We start from the raw sequence: 19,162 nt of genomic DNA, 5'->3' as shown, positions 1-19,162 counted from the left end.
GCTAAATAGTTGCAAAGTAGCCAAAAAGTAGTAAGTAGTTGCTAATTAGCTAAAGTTGTCCGTGATGAGATTTGAACACGCACCCCTTGGGTTGATAAACTTTCGCATTACACGCCCAACCTTTTCGTTTTTACCTTAAGTAATCTTCTGTCTTATGTAACTATACCAAACATAACATATAATAATTTGATGTTCCGGATTTACATTTAGTATGTTACTTCTAGTCAATGAGATCAGGCTGCAACCAGATGTCAAGAATAAAATGTCACACTCACCTGTGTTGGAATGAACAGCCCCTTCAAACTAGCCTACTATTCCAGCCGTTTCTATTAATGAAACCAAGATATAAACTTCAGTATCAATGTCCACCTAAGAAAGAAAGACCAACCGATGATGTGTCAATATTGAAATATGTGTCTGTCACATGCGCGAGCTATTTAGCTGCCCAGCTAGTTAGCTATTTTGCTTACCTCGCGCCTTCTAGCAAGACAAAGGCAGCCGATCGTCTGGTCCCTCAAAATGTTGTCAAATTCAAGTCATGTGGTAAGATGGAAGTAGCCTGTAAACCAATATGTATATTGTTGTTTGGGTTAGTTAGTAACATGATCAGTAGTAATTTGTCACAACAACATAGCCACGTTACTCTTAATTGCAAAACTGTCTCCTTCTTTCCTTGTATCCTCGTTTAAAACCCCTCTAACCGAAGCTATCTAGGACTGGAGGACCATGTCCTTTAATTAAGACCTGAGACAGGTGAGTGGGACTTTACCTGGACTAATGATTTGTATACCGGTGTGGTGAGATACATTGAGTAAATTGACAAAACAGACCATGGCATGGGACTCCTTTTCACATGGGACCGCGGTGGGTCTGTGTAAATAATGCGATTATATTCGAGACAGGTTTACAGCAGTGAATGTCATCTATTAATTTACTGTTATAGTATTTCTAAGTACTAGCAGCCATGTCAACCATGGATTTTCTTTCTCTCAATTTATGATAGAACATTCCTTTAATTTCTGCTTTACTGTGGCTCTTTACCTGAATTGTTAGGATTTTCTTTTAATCACCAAAAAATACCTATTTTGCTGAAATATAGATATAATTCAATTGTGTTTTCTTTGAAAATATGGGCCTGGCTGGGAATAGAACATTCCGTTTTATGCCTGAGTGTGGCGCTGTTTACCGCTATTTTCTGGATTATTTTGTGACCAGAACAAAACAAATTTTGCTCAACTAGAGATGTAATTAAATGGTGTTTATTTTCAAAGGTGTGACTGGCTGACATGAAAAATACATTAAGGGGAAAGGATCCACAGACACCAGAGGCTGATAATCTTTCTGCACATCTCTTTATTACAATGTTGGCTGCTATGGTTAACACACACGCATGACATTGAATGCCTCTACCTGCCCGTTACTTTAATGTCCATAATTAACATGTACAGCTCTGGATCCATTCCCTTAGTTACTACTGCAACAACTTGTAAATTATTTGCCCTTTTATAGAACCCCCTTTTTTTTAAACGAATGACTGAAAGGTATGTGACCATTAACATTGGCGAATGACTGAAAGGTATGTTACCATTAACATTGGCTGCATATCCATTGTCCTTCTTTGGAAGTGTGGACTTTTTAGTCATTTAGCAGACACTCTTATCCAGAGCAATTAGGGTTAAGTGCCTTGTTCAAGAGCACACTCGACAGATTTGTCACCTAGGGGATTCAAACCAGTAACCTTTTGGTGACTGGCCCAATGCTCTGTTAATTACTTTATTTTCTAAACTTTCTTTATTGTGTGTGTCCTTTTTTAAAATAAAACCTTTGTCCAGACAATAAATCCATATTTTCATTGATGGAATATTCAACAGACTGAACAGTCATGTACCAATGAGATTAAGTAGTTGTATTGCAGTTGTGTGTGTGTAGTGTTGGCGTCATTCAGCCTCATCTTGGCATGGAATAACTGACAAAATACCTCAGCCTTAGGAAATCATTGGGGAAAGAAGTCACACTTCCAGTTTATAACAAATATTTATTTGACTTGCTGTAAGACAGAGATACAGACCATATATTCAAAACCCTATGGTCAGATGTCATAAAGACACCATGGAAGAACTCTGTAATAATTGTTTAAAAAAAAAAGTTTGTTTGAAAGTGTATTGGAAAGTTCATGGCAACTAGCTAGCTAGCTTCTTAGTTAGGATCCCGAGACTCAGTTGGCATCAGTTGCTGGTACTGCTTGTCTCTTTCCAGTGATCCTGCTGACCAAGGACGGGTCTGAGGAGCTATTTGGCGTCGCAGCTAGAATAGCTGCTAGCTAGTAGCATATTAAGCTAGCAGGGTCTTCATGAACGCAGCCCACGACGCAGTTAGCCATTGTGGCTGGCACCGCGGATTGTCCCGGGTTTGTGGCTGTCTAGATCCCGGCTGTTTGTTGTTTTCAATCTTCCCTGTGACCTGCCTTGTCTGGAACTGCAAGGAGTAACAGCGTAAACTACGTTGCTAGCTACCATGACTAAGACCAAAGCCGGCGGGAGTACCGTTGAGGACAGTGGTGACTCTCTATCACACATGAAAGATATTTTTAAATTAACAAAAAGAGACCTATAACAAGTTGTTAAAACAAGAAAATAGCTACAAGTGTTTTGTCCAAATACTCTTAGATTGTACTAATAAAAGAATGGACGACCTGATCAGAGAGGTCCAGGACCTGAAGAACAGTTTGCAGTTCTCCCAGGGTCAGCTCGATTAGTTGAAACAGGGAAATTATCTCTGAGAAATTGAAATTGAAGATGGACCACGGGAAGATTGAGGTGGAGCGCGCCCAGAGGACTGGAAAACCCAACACCGGCCCAGTTGATAGGCCCAGGACGATGGTTGTCATGTTCCTGAGGTTCAAGGTAGCTGTTCTGGAAAGAGCCAAGAACTTGAGAGGAACGTATATCTTCCTCAACAAGGACTACCTTGAAGCTGTGCGCCAGAAGAGGAAAGAACTGATCCCAGCCATGAAAGCTGCCAGAGTGTGTGGGGACATTGCTTACATCTGCTATGACAGGCTCATTGTCCACCCTCCCTCCCATAAGCCTCGAAGGAATGAGAGAGCCGAGCCTATGGGTTCGTAGCTTCAACCCCGCAGCACACATACACCAATTGATTAACGGATTGCTGATTTGTATATTTTTTTCTCTTGCTTTGTTTGCTCTTTTCAGTATTATGTCTCTGATAAGCCTCCCAGGAAAGGGCTGAAAATAGCCCATATGTAGCCTTAGAAATAAGGTTCATGAAATCAATCACTTGCTAACATCAGATAACATTCATATATTAGTCATTTCTGAGAATCGCTTAGAAAATTCATTTGATGATACAGCAGTAGCAATATAAGGATATAACATCTATAAAAGAGACATACATGCTTCTGGGGAGGTGTTGCTGTGTATATTCAGAGCCATATCCATGTAATGCTTAGAGAAGATCTTATGTCAAGTGTTATTGAAGTGTTGTGATTGCAGGTTCACTTGGCACATCTAAAGCCTTTTCTTTTGGGGTGTTGCTATAGGCCACTAAGTGCTAACAGTCTATCTAAATAATATGTGTGAAATGCTTGATAGTGTATGTTTTGTAAACAGAGGTCTACTTTCTTGGGGACCTGAATATTGACAGGTTTTCATCAAGCATTTCTGCTCAAGAGGAAGCTTCTTACTGTAACCAGTGCCTGTAACTTGGTTCAGGTTATTAATCAACCTACCAGAGTGTTTACAAACACTACAGGAACAAGATCATCCACATGTATCGATCACATTTTTACTAATACTGTAGAACTTTATTCTAAAGCTGTATCCGGCTATATTCAGGAAAGCCAAAGTTCCAACAGCTGGACCTAAAATAGTGTTTAAGAGATCATACAAAAGATTTTGCTGTGACTCTTATGTGGATGATGTTAAACATATTTGTTGGTCTGATGTGATTTAATGAGGAGCATCTAGACGCTGCACTTGAATTTATGAAATTGCTTCTTCCAATTTATTGATAAACGTGCACCTGTTAAGAAACTGACAGCACTGTTAAGGCTCCATGGATTGATGAGGAATTTAAAAACTATGGTTGAAAGAGATGGGGCAAAAGGAGTGGATAATAAGTCTGGCTGCACATCTGACTGGCTTAATTTCTCAATTTGCAGTAAGTATGTGACTAAACTCAACAAAAAGACGAATAAACTGTATTATGAAGCCAAGATCAATGATATAAAAAATGATGGAAAAAAACTTTGGCGTACTTTAAATGACATTCAACTCCATCTTTCATGGAATCAGATAACTTATTCATCGCAAAACCATTTAATGTTGCCAGTTATTCTAATGATTATTTAATTTGCAAAGTGGGCAAACTTAGGCAGGAAATGCCAACAACGAACAGTGAGCAATTGTATTCATGCATAAAAAAAACTAATAATGAAAGAAAAGCATTGCAAATTTGAATTTTGTAAAGTTGGTGTGGGAGAGGTGGAAAAATCGATAAATAATGACAAACCTGGCATTGACAATTTAGATGGAAAGCTACTGAGGAGTGGCTACAGAGTCAGCTACCATATCTGTCATATTTTTTATCTGAGCCTAGAGGAAAGTATTTGTCCTCAGGCCTGGAGGGAAGCCAAAGTAATTCCGCTACCCAAGAGTGGTAAAGTGGCCTTCGCTGGTTCTAACAGCAGACCTATAAGCTTGCTGACAGCTCTTAGCAAACTGTTGGAAAAAAATAGTGCTTGACCAAATACCATTTCTCTGTAAACAAATTAACAGATTTTCAGCATGCTTATAGAGAAGGGCACTCAACAGGTACTGCACTGACACAAATGACTGACCTGTTGAAAGAAATTGATAATAATAAGATTGTGGGCTCTGTACTGTTGGATTTCAGTGCAGCCTTTTCATATTATTGACCATAACCTGTTGTTGAGAACTTGGGTTGCACATTTTGAGAAATATTCAAAGGTGGAAACTTTCCATGTAATTAATGGGAATATATGGGATTTAACGGAAATATATGCAAATTAATATTAATACCATTTAAATGTAGATGTTTTTTTGCATTGGATATACATTGCTCAAAAAAATAAAGGGAACACTTAAACAACACAATGTAACTCCAAGTCAATCACACTTCTGTGAAATCAAACTGTCCACTTAGGAAGCAACACTGATTGACAATACATTTCACATGCTGTTGTGCAAATGGAATAGACAAAAGGTAGAAATTATAGGCAATTAGCAAGACACCTCCAATAAAGGAGTGGTTCTGCAGGTGGTGACCACAGACCACTTCTCAGTTCCTATGCTTCCTGGCTGATGTTTTGGTCACTTTTGAATGCTGGCGGTGCTTTCACTCTAGTGGTAGCATGAGACGGAGTCTACAACCCACACAAGTGGCTCAGGTAGTGCAGCTCATCCAGGATGGCACATCAATGCGAGCTGTGGCAAGAAGGTTTGCTGTGTCTGTCAGCGTAGTGTCCAGAGCATGGAGGCGCTACCAGGAGACAGGCCAGTACATCAGGAGACGTGGAGGAGGCCGTAGGAGGGCAACAACCCAGCAGCAGGACCGCTACCTCCGCCTTTGTGCAAGGAGGAGCACTGCCAGCGCCCTGCAAAATGACCTCCAGCAGGCCACAAATGTGCATGTGTCAGCATATTGTCTCACAAGGGGTTTGAGGATCTCATCTCGGTGGCAGTAATAAAGCCTCTCTTGAAAAAGCCAAACCTTGACCCAGAAAATATTTTAAAAACTATCGGCCTATATCGAATCTTCCATTCCTCTCAAAAAAATTGAAAAAGCTGTTGCGCAGCAACTCACTGCCTTCCTGAAGACAAACAATGTATACGAAATGCACTGACACTGCACTTCATAGCACTAAGACTGCACTTGTGAAGGTGGTAAATGACCTTTTATTGGCATCAGACCGAGGCTCTGCATCTGTCCTCGTGCTCCTAGACCTTAGTGCTGCCTTTGATACCATCGATCACCACATTCTTTTGGAGAGATTGGGAACCCAAATTGGTCTACACGGACAAGTTCTGGCCTGGTTTAGATCTTATCTGTCGGAAAGATATCAGTTTGTCTCTGTGAATGGTTTGTCCTCTGACAAATCAACTGTACATTTCGAAGTGTTCCTCAAGGTTCCGTTTTAGGACCACTATTGTTTTCACTATATATTTTACCTCTTGGGGATGTCATTCGAAAACATAATGTTAACTTTCACTGCTATGCAGATGACACACAGCTGTACATTTCAATGAAACATGGTGAAGCCCCAAAATTGCCCTCGCAAGAAGCCTGTGTTTCAGACATAAGGAAGTGGATGGCTGCAAACTTTCTAATTTTAAACTCGGACAAAACAGAGATGCTTGTTCTAGGTCCCAAGAAACAAAGAGATCTTCTGTTGAATCTGACAATTAATCTTGATGGTTGTAAAGTCGTCTCAAATAAAACTGTGAAGGACCTCAGCGTTACTCTGGACCCTGATCTCTCTTTTGACAAACATATCAAGACTGTTTCAAGGACAGCTTTTTTCCATCTACGTAACATTGCAAAAATCAGAAACTTTCTGTCCAAAAATGATGCAGAAAAATTAATCCATGCTTTTGTTACTTCTAGGTTAGACTACTGCAGTGCTCTACTTTGGCTACCCGGATAAAGCACTAAATAAACTTCAGTTAGTGCTAAATACGGATGCTAGAATCCTGACTAGAACCAAAGAATTTGATCATATTACTCCAGTGCTAGCTTCCCTACACTGGCTTCCTGTTAAGGCAAGGGCTGATTTCAAGGTTTTACTGTTAACCTACAAAGCATTACATGGGCTTGCTCCTACCTATCCTTTCGATTTTGTCCTGCCGTACATACCTACACGTACGCTACGGTCACAAGACGCAGGCCTCCTAATTGTCCCTAGAATTTCTAAGCAAACAGCTGGAGGAGGGCTTTCTCCTATAGAGCTCCATTTTTATGTAATGGTCTGCCTACCCATGTGAGAGACGCAGACTCGGTCTCAACTTTTTAAGTCTTTACTGAAGACTCATCTCTTCAGTGGGTCATATGATTGAGTGTAGTCTGGCCCAGGAGTGTGAAGGTGAACAGAAAGGCTCTGGAGCAACGAACCACCCTTGCTGTCTCTACCTGGACGGTTCCCCTCACTCCACTGGGATTCTCTGCCTCTAACCCTATTACAGGGACTGAGTCACTGGCTTACTGGTGCTCTTTCATGCCGTCCCTAGGAGGGGTGCGTCACTTGAGTGGGTTGAGTCACTGACGTGATCTTCCTGTCTGGGTTGGCGCCCCACTTGGATTGTGCCTTGGCGGAGATCTTTGTGGGCTATACTCGGCCTTGTCTCAGGATGGTAAATTGGCGGTTGAAGATATCCCTCTAGTGGTGTGGGGGCTGTGCTTTGGCAAGGTGGGTGGGGTTATATCCTTCCTGTTTGGCCCTGTCCGGGGGTATCATCGGATGGGGCCACAGTGTCTCCTGACCCCTCCTGTCTCAGCCTCCAGTATTTATGCTGCAGTAGTTTGTGTCGGGGGGCTAAGGTCAGTTTGTTATATCTGGAGTACTTCTCCGGTCTTATCCGGTGTCCTGTGTGAATTTAAGTATGCTCTCTCTAATTCTCTCTTTCTTTCTCTCTCTCGGAGGACCTGAGCCCTAGGACCATGCCTCAGGACTACCTGGCATGATGACTCCTTGCTGTCCCCAGTCCACCTGGCCGTGCTGCTGCTCCAGTTTCATCTGTTCTGCCTGCGGCAATGTAACCCTGACCTGTTCACCAGACGTGCTACCTGTCCCAGACCTGCTGTTTTCAACTCTCTAGAGACCGCAGGAGCGGTAGAGATACTCTTAATGATCAGCTATGAAAAGCCAACTGACATTTACTACTGAGGTGCTGACTTGCTGCACCCTCGACAACTACTGTGATTATTATTATTTGACCATGCTGGTCATTTATGAACATTTGAACATCTTGTCCATGTTCTGTTATAATCTCCACCCGGCACAGCCAGAAGAGAACTGGCCACCCCTCATAGCCTGGTTCCTCTCTAGGTTTCTTCCTAGGTTTTCGCCTTTCTAGGGAGTTTTTCCCTAGCCACCGTGCTTCTTCACCTGCATTGCTTGCTGTTTGGAGTTTTAGGCTGGGTTTCTGTACAGCACTTTATATATATATATCAGCTGATGTACGAAGGGCTATATAAATAAATTTGATCTGATTTGGTTGGGCGAAGAACATTCAGAAATCTCTTCAATACACATCGCCTGTGAGCATCAGAGGTGAACCAGTTGCATACACAGCTCGAGCAAGACATTCATCAGCATTTCTGTGACTACGTTTCTCCATTGAGTCAAAAAAACTTCTGATTTGAGGATGGCCATGAGCTGTTGCTATCGATAAAGTGTCTGATTCATAATTGTCAGCTCGAATAGAAGTAGAGGGATTTTTGTCAGAGGTTGCTTGTTGTGAGCGCTGAGGGAACATTATGCACTTAGCCAGATGATTCTGCATCTTTGTTGCATTTTTCACATATGATTTGGCACAGTATTTGCAAATGTACACAGCTTTTCCTTCTACATTAGCTGCAGTGAAATGTCTCCACACATCAGATATTGACCGTGGCATTTTCCTGTAAAGATTAGGGGGAAAAAGAGAAAAAAATACAATTCCATGTACAGATAAAAAGTTAAGCAGTTGGATTAAACAACTATTTTTGTAAGATGAATGTTTTAAAATGAAAAATGTATGGAAACAGGTGAATTAACACTCCTCAGTTAGCAGGCTCAAGCAAGCTAAAACCCACACGTTAGTAAACACTAACTAGCAGAAATTGTTAACAAGTTAGAAATGATTTAAACACACTTTGCTGTAGGCTACTATTTATTAGTTAACAAAAAAATGATGCATGTCAAAATATATTCACCCCACCCAGTATTGTAATCAGACTTACCAGAAAGCATGTAGTCCTTTGCTCAGACAGTGTAGTAGTGTGGGCTCCATAGCATCTCATTAGTGTGCAAGATCTTGAGTGTCAGCTGTAGATGTGATGGAAGATGTGATGAATGCACTGTGCATGCAGAGGGTTGCAATTCCATTGAATTGAGGATAGTTTAACCAAAATATGCCACAAGACCTAGAATTGCGTTGTGTATCCCATTAAAAAAAGTTGACTGTTATAAGCCTACTTTTTCTAATGAATTTAAGCAAAATTCCCGGGCTTAACTTCACATGGAAAATTTTCAGAAATTTACCTGAAAGTTTCCGACTCTTTGCAACCCTAGTTTTCAGCCTGACATATCGTGGATTCAGAGCTACAGTTGAAGTCAGAAGTTTACATACAATTAGGTTGGAGTCATTAAAAATCGTTTTTCAACCACTCCACAAACTTTAGTTTTGGCAAGTCGGTTAGGACATCTACTTTGTGCATGACACAAGTAATTTTTCCAACAATTGTTTACAGACAGATTATTTCACTTATAATTCACTTTATCACAATTCCAGTGGGTTTACATACACTAAGCTGACTGTGCCTTTAAACAGCTTGGAAAATTCCAGAAAATGATGTCATGGCTTTAGAAGCTTCTGATAGGCTAATTTGAGTCAATTGGAGGTGTACCTGTGGATGTCTTTCAAGGTCTACTGTCAAACTCAGTGCCTCTTTGCTTGACATCATGGGAAAATCTAAAGAAATCAGCCAGGACCTCCACAAGTCTGGTTCATCCTTGGGAGCAATTTCCAAATGCCTGAAGGTACCACGTTCATTTGTACAAACAGTAGTACGCAAGTATAAACACCATGGGACCACGCAGCCATCATACCGCTCAGGAAGGAGACGCGTTCTGACTCCTAGAGATGAACCTACTTTGGTGCAAAAAGTGCAAATCAATCCCAGAACAACAGCAAAGGACCTTGTGAAGATGCTGGAGGAAACGGGTACAAAAGTATCTATATCCACAGTAAAACAAGTCCTATATCAACATAACCTGAAAGGCTGTTCAGCAAGGAAGATGCCACTGCTCCAAAACCGCCATAAAAAAGCCAGACTACGGTTTGCAACTGCACATGGGGACAAAGATCGTACTTTTTGGTAAATGTCCTCTGGTCTGATGAAACAAAAATATAACTGTTTGGCCGTAATGACCATCGTTAGGAAAAAGGGAGATGCTTGCAAGCCGAAGAACACCATCCCAACCGTGAAGCACAGGGGTGGCAGCATCATGTTGTGGAGGTGCTTTGCTGCAGGAGGGACTGGTGCACTTCACAAAATAGATGGCATCATGAGGGAGGAAAATGATGTGGATATATTGAAGCAACATCTCAAGACATTAGTCAGAAAGTTAAAGCTTGGTCTCAAATGGGTCTTCCAAATGGACAATGACCCCAAGCATACTTCCAAAGTTGTGGCAAAATGGCTTAAGGACAACAAAGTCAAGGTATTGGAGTGGCCATCACAAAGCCCTGACCTCATCCTATAGACAATGTGTGGGCAGAACTGAAAACATTTGTGCAAGCAAGGCAAACCTGACTCAGTTACACCAGCTCTGTCAGGAGGAATGGGCCAAAATTCACCAAACTTATTGTGGGAAGCTTGTGGAAGGCTACCTTAAAACGTTTGACCCAAGTTAAACATTTTACAGGCAATGCTACCAAATACTAATTGAGTGTATGTAAACTTCTGATCCACTGGGAATGTGATGAAAGAAATCAAAGCTGAAAGAAATCATTCTCTCTTCTATTATTCTGACATTTCACATTCTTAAAATGAAGTGGTGATCCTAACTGACCTAAAACAGGGATTTTTTACAAGGATTAAATGTCAGGAATTGTGAAACTGAGTTTAAATGTATTTGGCTAAGGTGTATGTAAACTTCCGACTTCAACTGTATCTATCTAATAGAACTCAAATGGTTTTCTTTAATGGAATCTTTTCTAATGTCAAACATGTAAAATGTAGTGTACCGCAGGGCAGCTCTCTAGGCCCTCTACTCTTTTTTAAATTTTTTACCACTGACCTGCGCAGGCGTTTAAACAAAGCATTTGTGTCCTCATATGCTGATGATTCATCCATATACGCATAAGCAACCACAGTTATTGAAGTTACTGAAACACTTAAAGAGTTGCAGTCTGTTTGGAATGGGTGGCCAGTAATAAACTTGTCCTGGACATCTCTAAAAGCATTGTATTTGGTACAAATCATTCCGTAAATTCTAGTCCTCAGCGTAATCTGGTAATGAATGGTTCGGCTGTTGAACAAGTTGAGGAGACTAAATTACTTGGCGTTACCTTTGATTGTAAACTGTCATGGTCAAAACATATGGATTCAATGGTTGTAAAGATGGGGAGAGGTCTGGTTGTAATAAAGAGATGTTCAGATTATTACTATTTTTGACACCCCACTCCAAAAAGCAGGTTCTGCAGGCTCTAGTTTTGTCTAATCTTGATTATTGTCCAGTCGTGTGGTTCAGTGCTGCAAGGAAATACCTAGTTAAGCTGCAGCTGGCCCAGAACAGAGCGGCACGGTTTGCTCTTCATTGTAATCAGAGGGCTGACATAAATACTATGCTGCCAGTCTCTCTTGGCTAAGAGTTGAGGAGAGACTGATTGCATCACTTCTTCTTTTTATAAGAAACATTGATGTGTTGAAAATCCCAAATGGTTTGCATCGTCAACTTACACACACTTATGCCACCAGGGGTCTTTTCAGAGTCCCCAAATCCAGAACAAATTCAAGAAAGCGTCCAGTATTATATAGAGCCCTTATTGCGTGGAACTTCATTCCATCTCATATTACTCAAATAAACAGGGAACTTGGTTAAAAAAAAACAGATATAGCAACACCTCATGGCATGACGCCTCTCCCCTATTTGACCTAGATAGTTTGTGAATGCATCGATATGTAGGCTACGTGTGCCTTACTTTTTTTATGCTGTTCTTATCTATTGATGTTTTGTGTGGACCCCAGGAAGAGTAGCGGCTGCTTTTGCAACAGCTAATGGGGATCCTAATAAAATACTGTTCAATGTCCTGCGTTTTGTATTAACCATGGCAGCCAGCATTGTAAATACACAGGTGTGCAGAAAGATAATCAGCCTCTGGAGTCTGTGGATCTTTTCCTCTTAATGTATTTTTCATGTCAGCCAGGCCCATCTTTTCAAAGAAACACAATTTTTAATGAAATCTCTCGTTGAGTAAAATGAGTCTTGCTTCAGTTTTGTTTGCACTTCTTGTTATCTGGTATATAACCAACAACCATGGATCACCACAAGGAAAATAAGGTGAGAATGTCAGCCAGGACTATCTTTTTAAAGAAACACCATTTATTTAAATCTCTAGCTGAGTAAACAGATTACATTCACTGCTATAAACCTGTCTCTATCATCGCATAGTTTACACAGACCCAAGGCGGACCTTTGACACACACATCTCAGTTTGAAAAGACGTCCAATGGTTTGTTTTGTCAATGAACTCAAGGTATTCCCAACACGTGGTAACCAGATGATCCCAATAATTTAGGTAGCCGAGTAAACAATGCCCCCCTCTGGTCAGTTTCTGGCATGTTCTATTGCGAGTTGTTTGGGACTCGTTGTTTTCCTTGTTTACTACTCAAAGTTATTTTACTTGTGAAATACGAAATTATCTGCAATACACTGGTCTTTTACAATCGTGGACCCAATGTAAAATTAGAGGCTTTTTATTGTATTAAAACGTGTCTCAATCCAACGTGCCTAGCTAGCTCTGCCCACTGGGGCGTGGCTTACGGAGCGCTCTGAAATAAGTGCTCTTAACTCGATCCGTTGAAATAATGCGATACCTCACCAGTGAGCACGATTTTCTAGCTAATGTTAGTCCTCCCTGACCAATGGACTATTGACTTCGCTTTGTAACGCACAGTGTACTTGACTACTTATTTTATGTCATAAAGGGAGTTAATAAGTATTTCAGAATATATCACATTGAAGTGTGGTGTTTTGAAGCTACATGTTGAAATCAAGAAAAGAGCAGAGGCCAAATGGCAGTGCTGTGTAACTAGTACTGCAATCATATTAAACACAGCTTATGTTATGTCAAATCAACTAACTAACCAGCAAACCAAATGTGTTTTCTTTCATCTGTAGCTCTGGGAGTCAAAGATTCTGCAGTCCAAAGCAGTGGATGGCTTGGCCCTCATGAAGAACACCAACTTATCCGACTTTGTGCGGCAGCTCCCTCAACTATGGACAGACTTTTACAAAACCTACATGTAAGTAATTAGAGGTTTTAGAGTCCAAGGGTACTTCTCAATTCTCTCTTTCCTCAAAGTGTGAACTTGTTCACTTCCCTTCACTGATTTGAAGGGAAATGACTGGTAAAGGAAATATGGTGGAAACTCCCTCGCATGCCTCCACCGATCTAAAGCTTTTAGAATTGTGGAAAGTAGTGAACAAGTGTAAACTTCAGGAGAAAGGAGATATTATTGGGATGCACCCAAAGGCTCTACACTGCACCCATTGCTATCTATGTCACAAATCAATGAGTTGATCCATATAGGGTTGCCCAATGGTTGCATATTCTACAGTGCAAGTTAATCGGGTCAATTGATTATTGAATACAGATCGCTACATTTACTTATTTAATTGAATAGCCTAATCATTCCTCTTCCATCCCCAGCCTCTTGTGATCCCTACAGGCCAACATGTCCAGAGTTTCACAGCTAAGGGAAGTTACACGAAACTGTCATACATTTGAATGATAACTTTTGTTGTGCAGTGCATGTCTGCAAACCGCTGTTTGGGAAAAGAGCTTACTGCTAGCCTGTATAACGTTGATTAAATAATTTGGTTGACGGGTGTAGATTTACATGGCATTTTAGTCATTTAGCAGAGACTTTTATCCAGTGCGACTTATAGTTAGTTCATTCAACTCAAGGTACTAAAACCACATGTCATAGTAAGTAAAACTTCCGTCAATATGTTTAATGTTGGAGCCACACCCTGATTGACATGCCAAGTTGTCAATAAGGTGTTCAGCAGCTTGATCAGAGCCATAGCAGCACCAAATATCAGAGCCAGGCTAGCAGAACTGTATGGTTAGGGCCAGCACGATGGTGTGAAAAAGGTAAGAGACCTCACCACCTTGTTGTTTTGTGGCAACCTTTTACAACTCACTGGGATTGCGTTCCAATAATCTCCTCCAATAATCTCTCTCCTATGCACTTGTTCATTTCTCTTCATGGATCTGAAAGGAAATTACTGATGTATGGAAAATTCCTCTAGCACAGCGTTTCCCAACTCCAGTCCTCCAGTACCCCCAACAGTACACATTTCTGTTGTAGCCCGAACAAACTCTTGATTCAACTTGTTAACTAATCATCAAACCCTGGATGAGAAGAATCAGGTGAGTTTGTCTGGGGCTACAACAAAAATGTGTGCTTTTGGGGGTACTGGAGTTGGGCTGTTGTGTACTGGAGTTGGGCTGTTGTGTACTGGAGTTGGGCTGTTGTGTACTGGAGTTGGGCTGTTGTGTACTGGAGTTGGGCTGTTGTGTACTGGAGTTGGGCTGTTGTGTACTGGAGTTGGGCTGTTGTGTACTGGAGTTGGGCTGTTGTGTACTGGAGTTGGGCTGTTGTGTACTGGAGTTGGGCTGTTGTGTACTGGAGGACTTGAGTTGGAGAAACACTGCTCTAGCACATGCCTACATCAATCCAATGCTTTTAAAATGAACGAGTGCACACTTTGGGAAGAAGGAGAGATTCTTTGGACACACCCTGAGAGTGACTGGGGAAAAGCAGCAGCAGCCTATTAAATCCCACGTTCTTATGTGATTCTGTACACACCAGGGTTGGTAACAAATTTGTCTGGGAAAGGGCATTATGTTGTGTCTGGTAACAGGAGGACAGGTCAAGATGACACTATATTAACCATACAAAGGATGGGGATGGTGGGGCACATTTTAATTTAGGCCTAGATGTGGGCAGAGCAAAGAAAGGTAAAAAGGAAATCAGTCTTTAGAGCATCCTGTTTGTGGGCAGCTAGGGTTTTTCTTCGCTCCCCTCTCTCTCAATTTGATGTTAAAGGACCAGTGCAGTCAATTCTGTTTTCCTGTGTTTTATACCCTATTGTACAGTAGACGATGAAACGAACACTGTAAAAGTGTGATCAGTGTTTTTTCTTGATAGTTGCTGGTTGAAAATTCAATCTACACAGGAGCTTTTAATGATCAGGTTTGCATGGACGGGAGTTTCTGCTTTCCATTGTGACATCACCATGTGGTAAATTGGTTAATTGAACAATAACAAAGAGAGTTCTAAACCCCTCTGCCAATAAAAGCCATTTTTGCCACTTTTTCATGGAAATCTATTACAGTAATGTACTTAATTGTTATCCAGAAGTGATTTGATATTTATATAAAAATGGCTGCATTGGGCCTTTAAGTAGCTACCTTTAGCACGTTTGAGTACCATAAAACAGTCTTATGTGTTTGGTTATACTGTAGCGGCATGAGTCATTATGTCAACAGTCCTCCTATACTGTATGAGTCATGTCAAGCTGAACAGAATCATCTTTTTTCTACACGAGAACTGTATGATGACCTACTACAGTAACTCATTTTTATGAAAATACAGACAGTGATGTAGGCAAATTGTTAGTGAGTTTTTAGAATGGTATATCTATATCTCTGTGCACCTGATGAGGTTAGAATGTTTTCTTATGCTTGTTAGACAGCCTCTAGTTTCCCAGGACTTGAGCCTGAACCCAGGACTCACTGGAAAACAGTGGTAAGTGTAACTGACAAGTCAACTCAGCGGCCCCATTACTTGTGTGAGAGCAGAGGTCAAGAAGACTTGTGTTGTCCTCCTGTTCACCATCCCCTCCACCCCACCTCACTGGCCCCGAAATCCAACCCACCCCCAACCATGACCCTTCAGACAGGCTCATCTTCTACTAATTGTTGTGTTTTATTTTGTGTGTGATCTTGTTGCACAAGCAATTTCCCTGTCTCTACAACAAATACAGTTGAACGTTCTTTCATTGAGTGGAGCAAATATGTGTAAACTGTCTAATTGTGTTGCAGAACAACAGTGGGACTCTGGCCACCTTCTCTCTTCCTCCACGGATGACCTACCCAGTCCAGATCCCTGCAGGGGTCACAGCGCAGACAGCCTCTGGTAAGAAGGAGGAAAACATGCATTAGCCCTCCATACACTCCCTCGATTAACTTAATTGAATGGTCCAATGCTATTTCATAGAAACATTTACCGAAATCTCTATGATGCATGTTTATGATACATGAAATGTCATGATATAGAAAAAAGAAATAGCTTCATCAGTCTATTTTCTTTCAACTTTTACAATGGGACTTTTGTATCTATTTCTCCCCTCTTTTACCTCCCTAAGGCCAGCTTTACAAGGTCAACTTTACAGTGATGGTGTCCCAGGCTCCAGCTGGCCACAGCCCTCTCCCCTCAGCTGCAGAAGGGGGTCCTGTAGTGGAGCGGAAAGATCCTCGCTCAGATTCCCAGCAGTCAGCTGTGGTGGTCCCTTCTACTGTCCTCAAGACCATGACCCCTCCGAAGACAGAACCATTCTCCCCACGGCCTGTGGCCCCTCCCACAGCTGTACCTCAGACACCAGAGCAGAAGACCCTGATACGTCCAGTCCATGTGATGCCTCCGGTCAAGGTGAACCACCATCTTTATGTTTTTGTAGCACTTTGAAATGTTTTTGAAATGTGTTTTACAAATAAAATGTATTATTATTATTCCCCAGCCACCTGATGAGAAGCCCGTGCTACCCAAACCCGTGGTCCAGCCCCCAGTTCAGGAGAACCATCTCCTTCAGCAGCCACAGGTTCCTTTAGCTCAGGCACGCTTTTCTGTGCAGACTCCAGTGTCCTTTTATTTCTGTCCCAACCGCCATCTCACCCCCCAGAGAGCCCTTTTGACAGTGGTGATTTCAATCTGGATGGGATTGACTTCGACAGTCCACAGCCACAGCAGCTAGACATGAGCCTGTCCTCGTCCCTCTCCTCTGGCTCTGCCCAGATGCCAAGCCTTTAGGCAAAGTCTTCTAAGTTTTTTTTCAATGACTTGTGGACAACTCAGCCATATCTTCATCAAATAGTCAACAATCTCATGTAATTGAATTACAATGGCAAGGCACGGTACTGCTATAATTAATAAGACAGAGACTTCCTCCCAAATGACACCCTATTCCCTACATAGTACACATCCTGTCCAGGGACCATAGGACTCTAGTCAAAAGTAGTGCATTTTTATTGAGAATAGGGTGCCATTGGACAACAAGAGACCTGAGCCAAGGTTCAACATACAGCTTACATAATCATGTCTATTTTACCCAGGTCAAGATGAAGATGAGCCTGTCTGAAGGGTCATGGTTGGGGGTGGGTTGGATTTCGGGGCCAGTGAGGTGGGGGTGGAGGAGATGGTGAACAGGAGGACAACACACCTGAGCAGCTTATGACAACACACCCGGAGGGTCGACCTGTGTATACTACCAAGGTACCAAGGTAAGACAGGAGATAGCAATCCCAAATCCACCCCTAGACCCTATGCACTTTGGAGATCTGAAAGGATGTCATACTGTAGGTACAGTATAAGCAATATGGTGAAACTTCCACCTAACCTATCAGAGGGCAAGGTGGAGCTTTTGTCATATTGCTAATGTGGAAAGGGAATAAGATGTGGCATATGTGTTGAAGGAATTTTATTCTGATAACATCCACCTATACTCTAATTGGCTTCTGTACTTTAGCAAGGGGCTGCTGGGTGGGGATCAGGCAGAGTGGCTGTAATGTAGCCTACTCAGTGGAGGGGTCCTATTCCCCCTCCCCTTTATATTTATTTATATTATCCCCTGATAAGTTATGCATTCTGTCTCATCATTAAAGTGCAGTCTGGCACTGATGGCGCATTGTCAGCTTCTACAAGATGAAGACCTAACTCACAGAATTACACTAACACCAGTCAAATTCTCTCAGATCTCTACAAACATATAGGGCATCTGGTCTCAATTTGTAGTTCGTAACACTTCCTGTTCCTCCTTCTCCAGCTGGAGATGACCCTGTTGAAAGACTACAACTTCAACGATGCTCTGGCAGACATCATCCACCTGAACAGCAGTTCTGATTTGGAGGAGATGATGGAAGGAGGTGTGTAGCATTGTGTCAACAATAGTTATGCTAGCCAAAGGAAGTGTTTGCCTTAATAGCTAACGGTCGCTGCGTCATTCTCATAGAGGAGCTTGCTGATGCATGCACAAGCTAACGAGTGTGGTTACAGCAAAGATGGTGGATAAATGAAGATGTCCCTCTCAGGCCATTTACCATTGAAAATGGCCAATTCCGGTCTGAACAGGGTGGCTCTCACTTAGGCAACAATGCATTAGCAGCTGGTTCTGGTCTGCTTAGATCATCGACTGTATATGAACCAGAAAAGATGAGGGGGTGGGATGTCTCACTTCCTCTTCCGTCTGTGTTTACAGGTGCAATGGAAGAGAATGAGTTTCTAGGTATGATCACTGCGGAGGTTCTGCAGGCCCTACAGGAGGCAGAGGGCAGCAGTGATGATGGCAACTCCAGCTCCAGTGGTGACGGTGTCTGGATGGATGAAATCCCAGTGGAAGAGGTAAGAAATGGGTATTGAGGAAAAGAAGGGCGTCCTGTCCTCTTTGTTTTTCAAAATAAGTATTTGGGTCAGGTTTGCCGGACACAGATCAAGCCTAGTCCGGGACAAACAGGCACTTTAAATGGGGAATCTCCTTTGACAAGTCCCCATGTTGATGAACCTGTACAAAAATCAGTAGATGTTGCTATTTCATTGTTTGACAGTAATCACCTAACACAGTATTTGGGGCCTAGTATGCCTTATTGGCATGAACAAAACCAGAGTGATTAACGCAAAACCAGAGCGTTTAACCCTAACACAAATTATAGTATTTTTCTTGTCTATATTGAATAGATCATTTAAACATTCAAAGTGTAGGTTGGAAAAAGTTTGTGAACCCCTAGGCTAATGACCTCCAAAAGCTAATTGGAGTCAGGAGTCAGCTTACCTGGAGTCCAATCAATGAGACGAGATTGGAGATGTTGTTTAGAGCTGCCTTGCCCTATTAAAAAACACTCACAAGAAGCATTGC

The 19,162-nt window shown here is 41.9% G+C and overlaps 1 protein-coding gene across 1 annotated transcript; it reads left to right on the top strand.

The window, feature by feature from the left end:
• Positions 1-258: 258 nt before the first annotated feature.
• On the top strand, positions 259-18,173 carry LOC129828772 (uncharacterized). Its single transcript, XM_055889968.1, has 7 exons — positions 259-543; positions 707-753; positions 13,145-13,269; positions 16,080-16,173; positions 16,403-16,686; positions 16,775-17,534; positions 18,077-18,173. The coding sequence occupies exons 3-6, from the start codon at positions 13,243-13,245 to the stop codon at positions 17,006-17,008; spliced, it is 639 nt and encodes a 212-aa protein (XP_055745943.1). The 5' UTR covers positions 259-543; positions 707-753; positions 13,145-13,242; the 3' UTR covers positions 17,009-17,534; positions 18,077-18,173.
• The last annotated feature ends 989 nt before the right edge of the window (positions 18,174-19,162 follow it).

This window comes from Salvelinus fontinalis, chromosome 30 (assembly GCF_029448725.1).
Source record: "Salvelinus fontinalis isolate EN_2023a chromosome 30, ASM2944872v1, whole genome shotgun sequence".
Lineage (NCBI taxonomy): Eukaryota > Metazoa > Chordata > Actinopteri > Salmoniformes > Salmonidae > Salvelinus > Salvelinus fontinalis.
The sequence above is the reverse complement of the archived record's forward strand: the minus strand, read 5'-3'. Positions and strand labels throughout refer to the sequence as shown.

Excerpts from the sequence above, each read along its gene's own strand:
- LOC129828772 (XM_055889968.1), top strand. The coding sequence starts at position 13,243 with ATGGACAGACTTTTACAAAACCTACAT. Across the intron at positions 16,174-16,402 it reads CACAGCGCAGACAGCCTCTG|GCCAGCTTTACAAGGTCAAC; the intron begins GTAAGAAGGAGG and ends TACCTCCCTAAG. Across the intron at positions 16,687-16,774 it reads ATGTGATGCCTCCGGTCAAG|CCACCTGATGAGAAGCCCGT; the intron begins GTGAACCACCAT and ends ATTATTCCCCAG.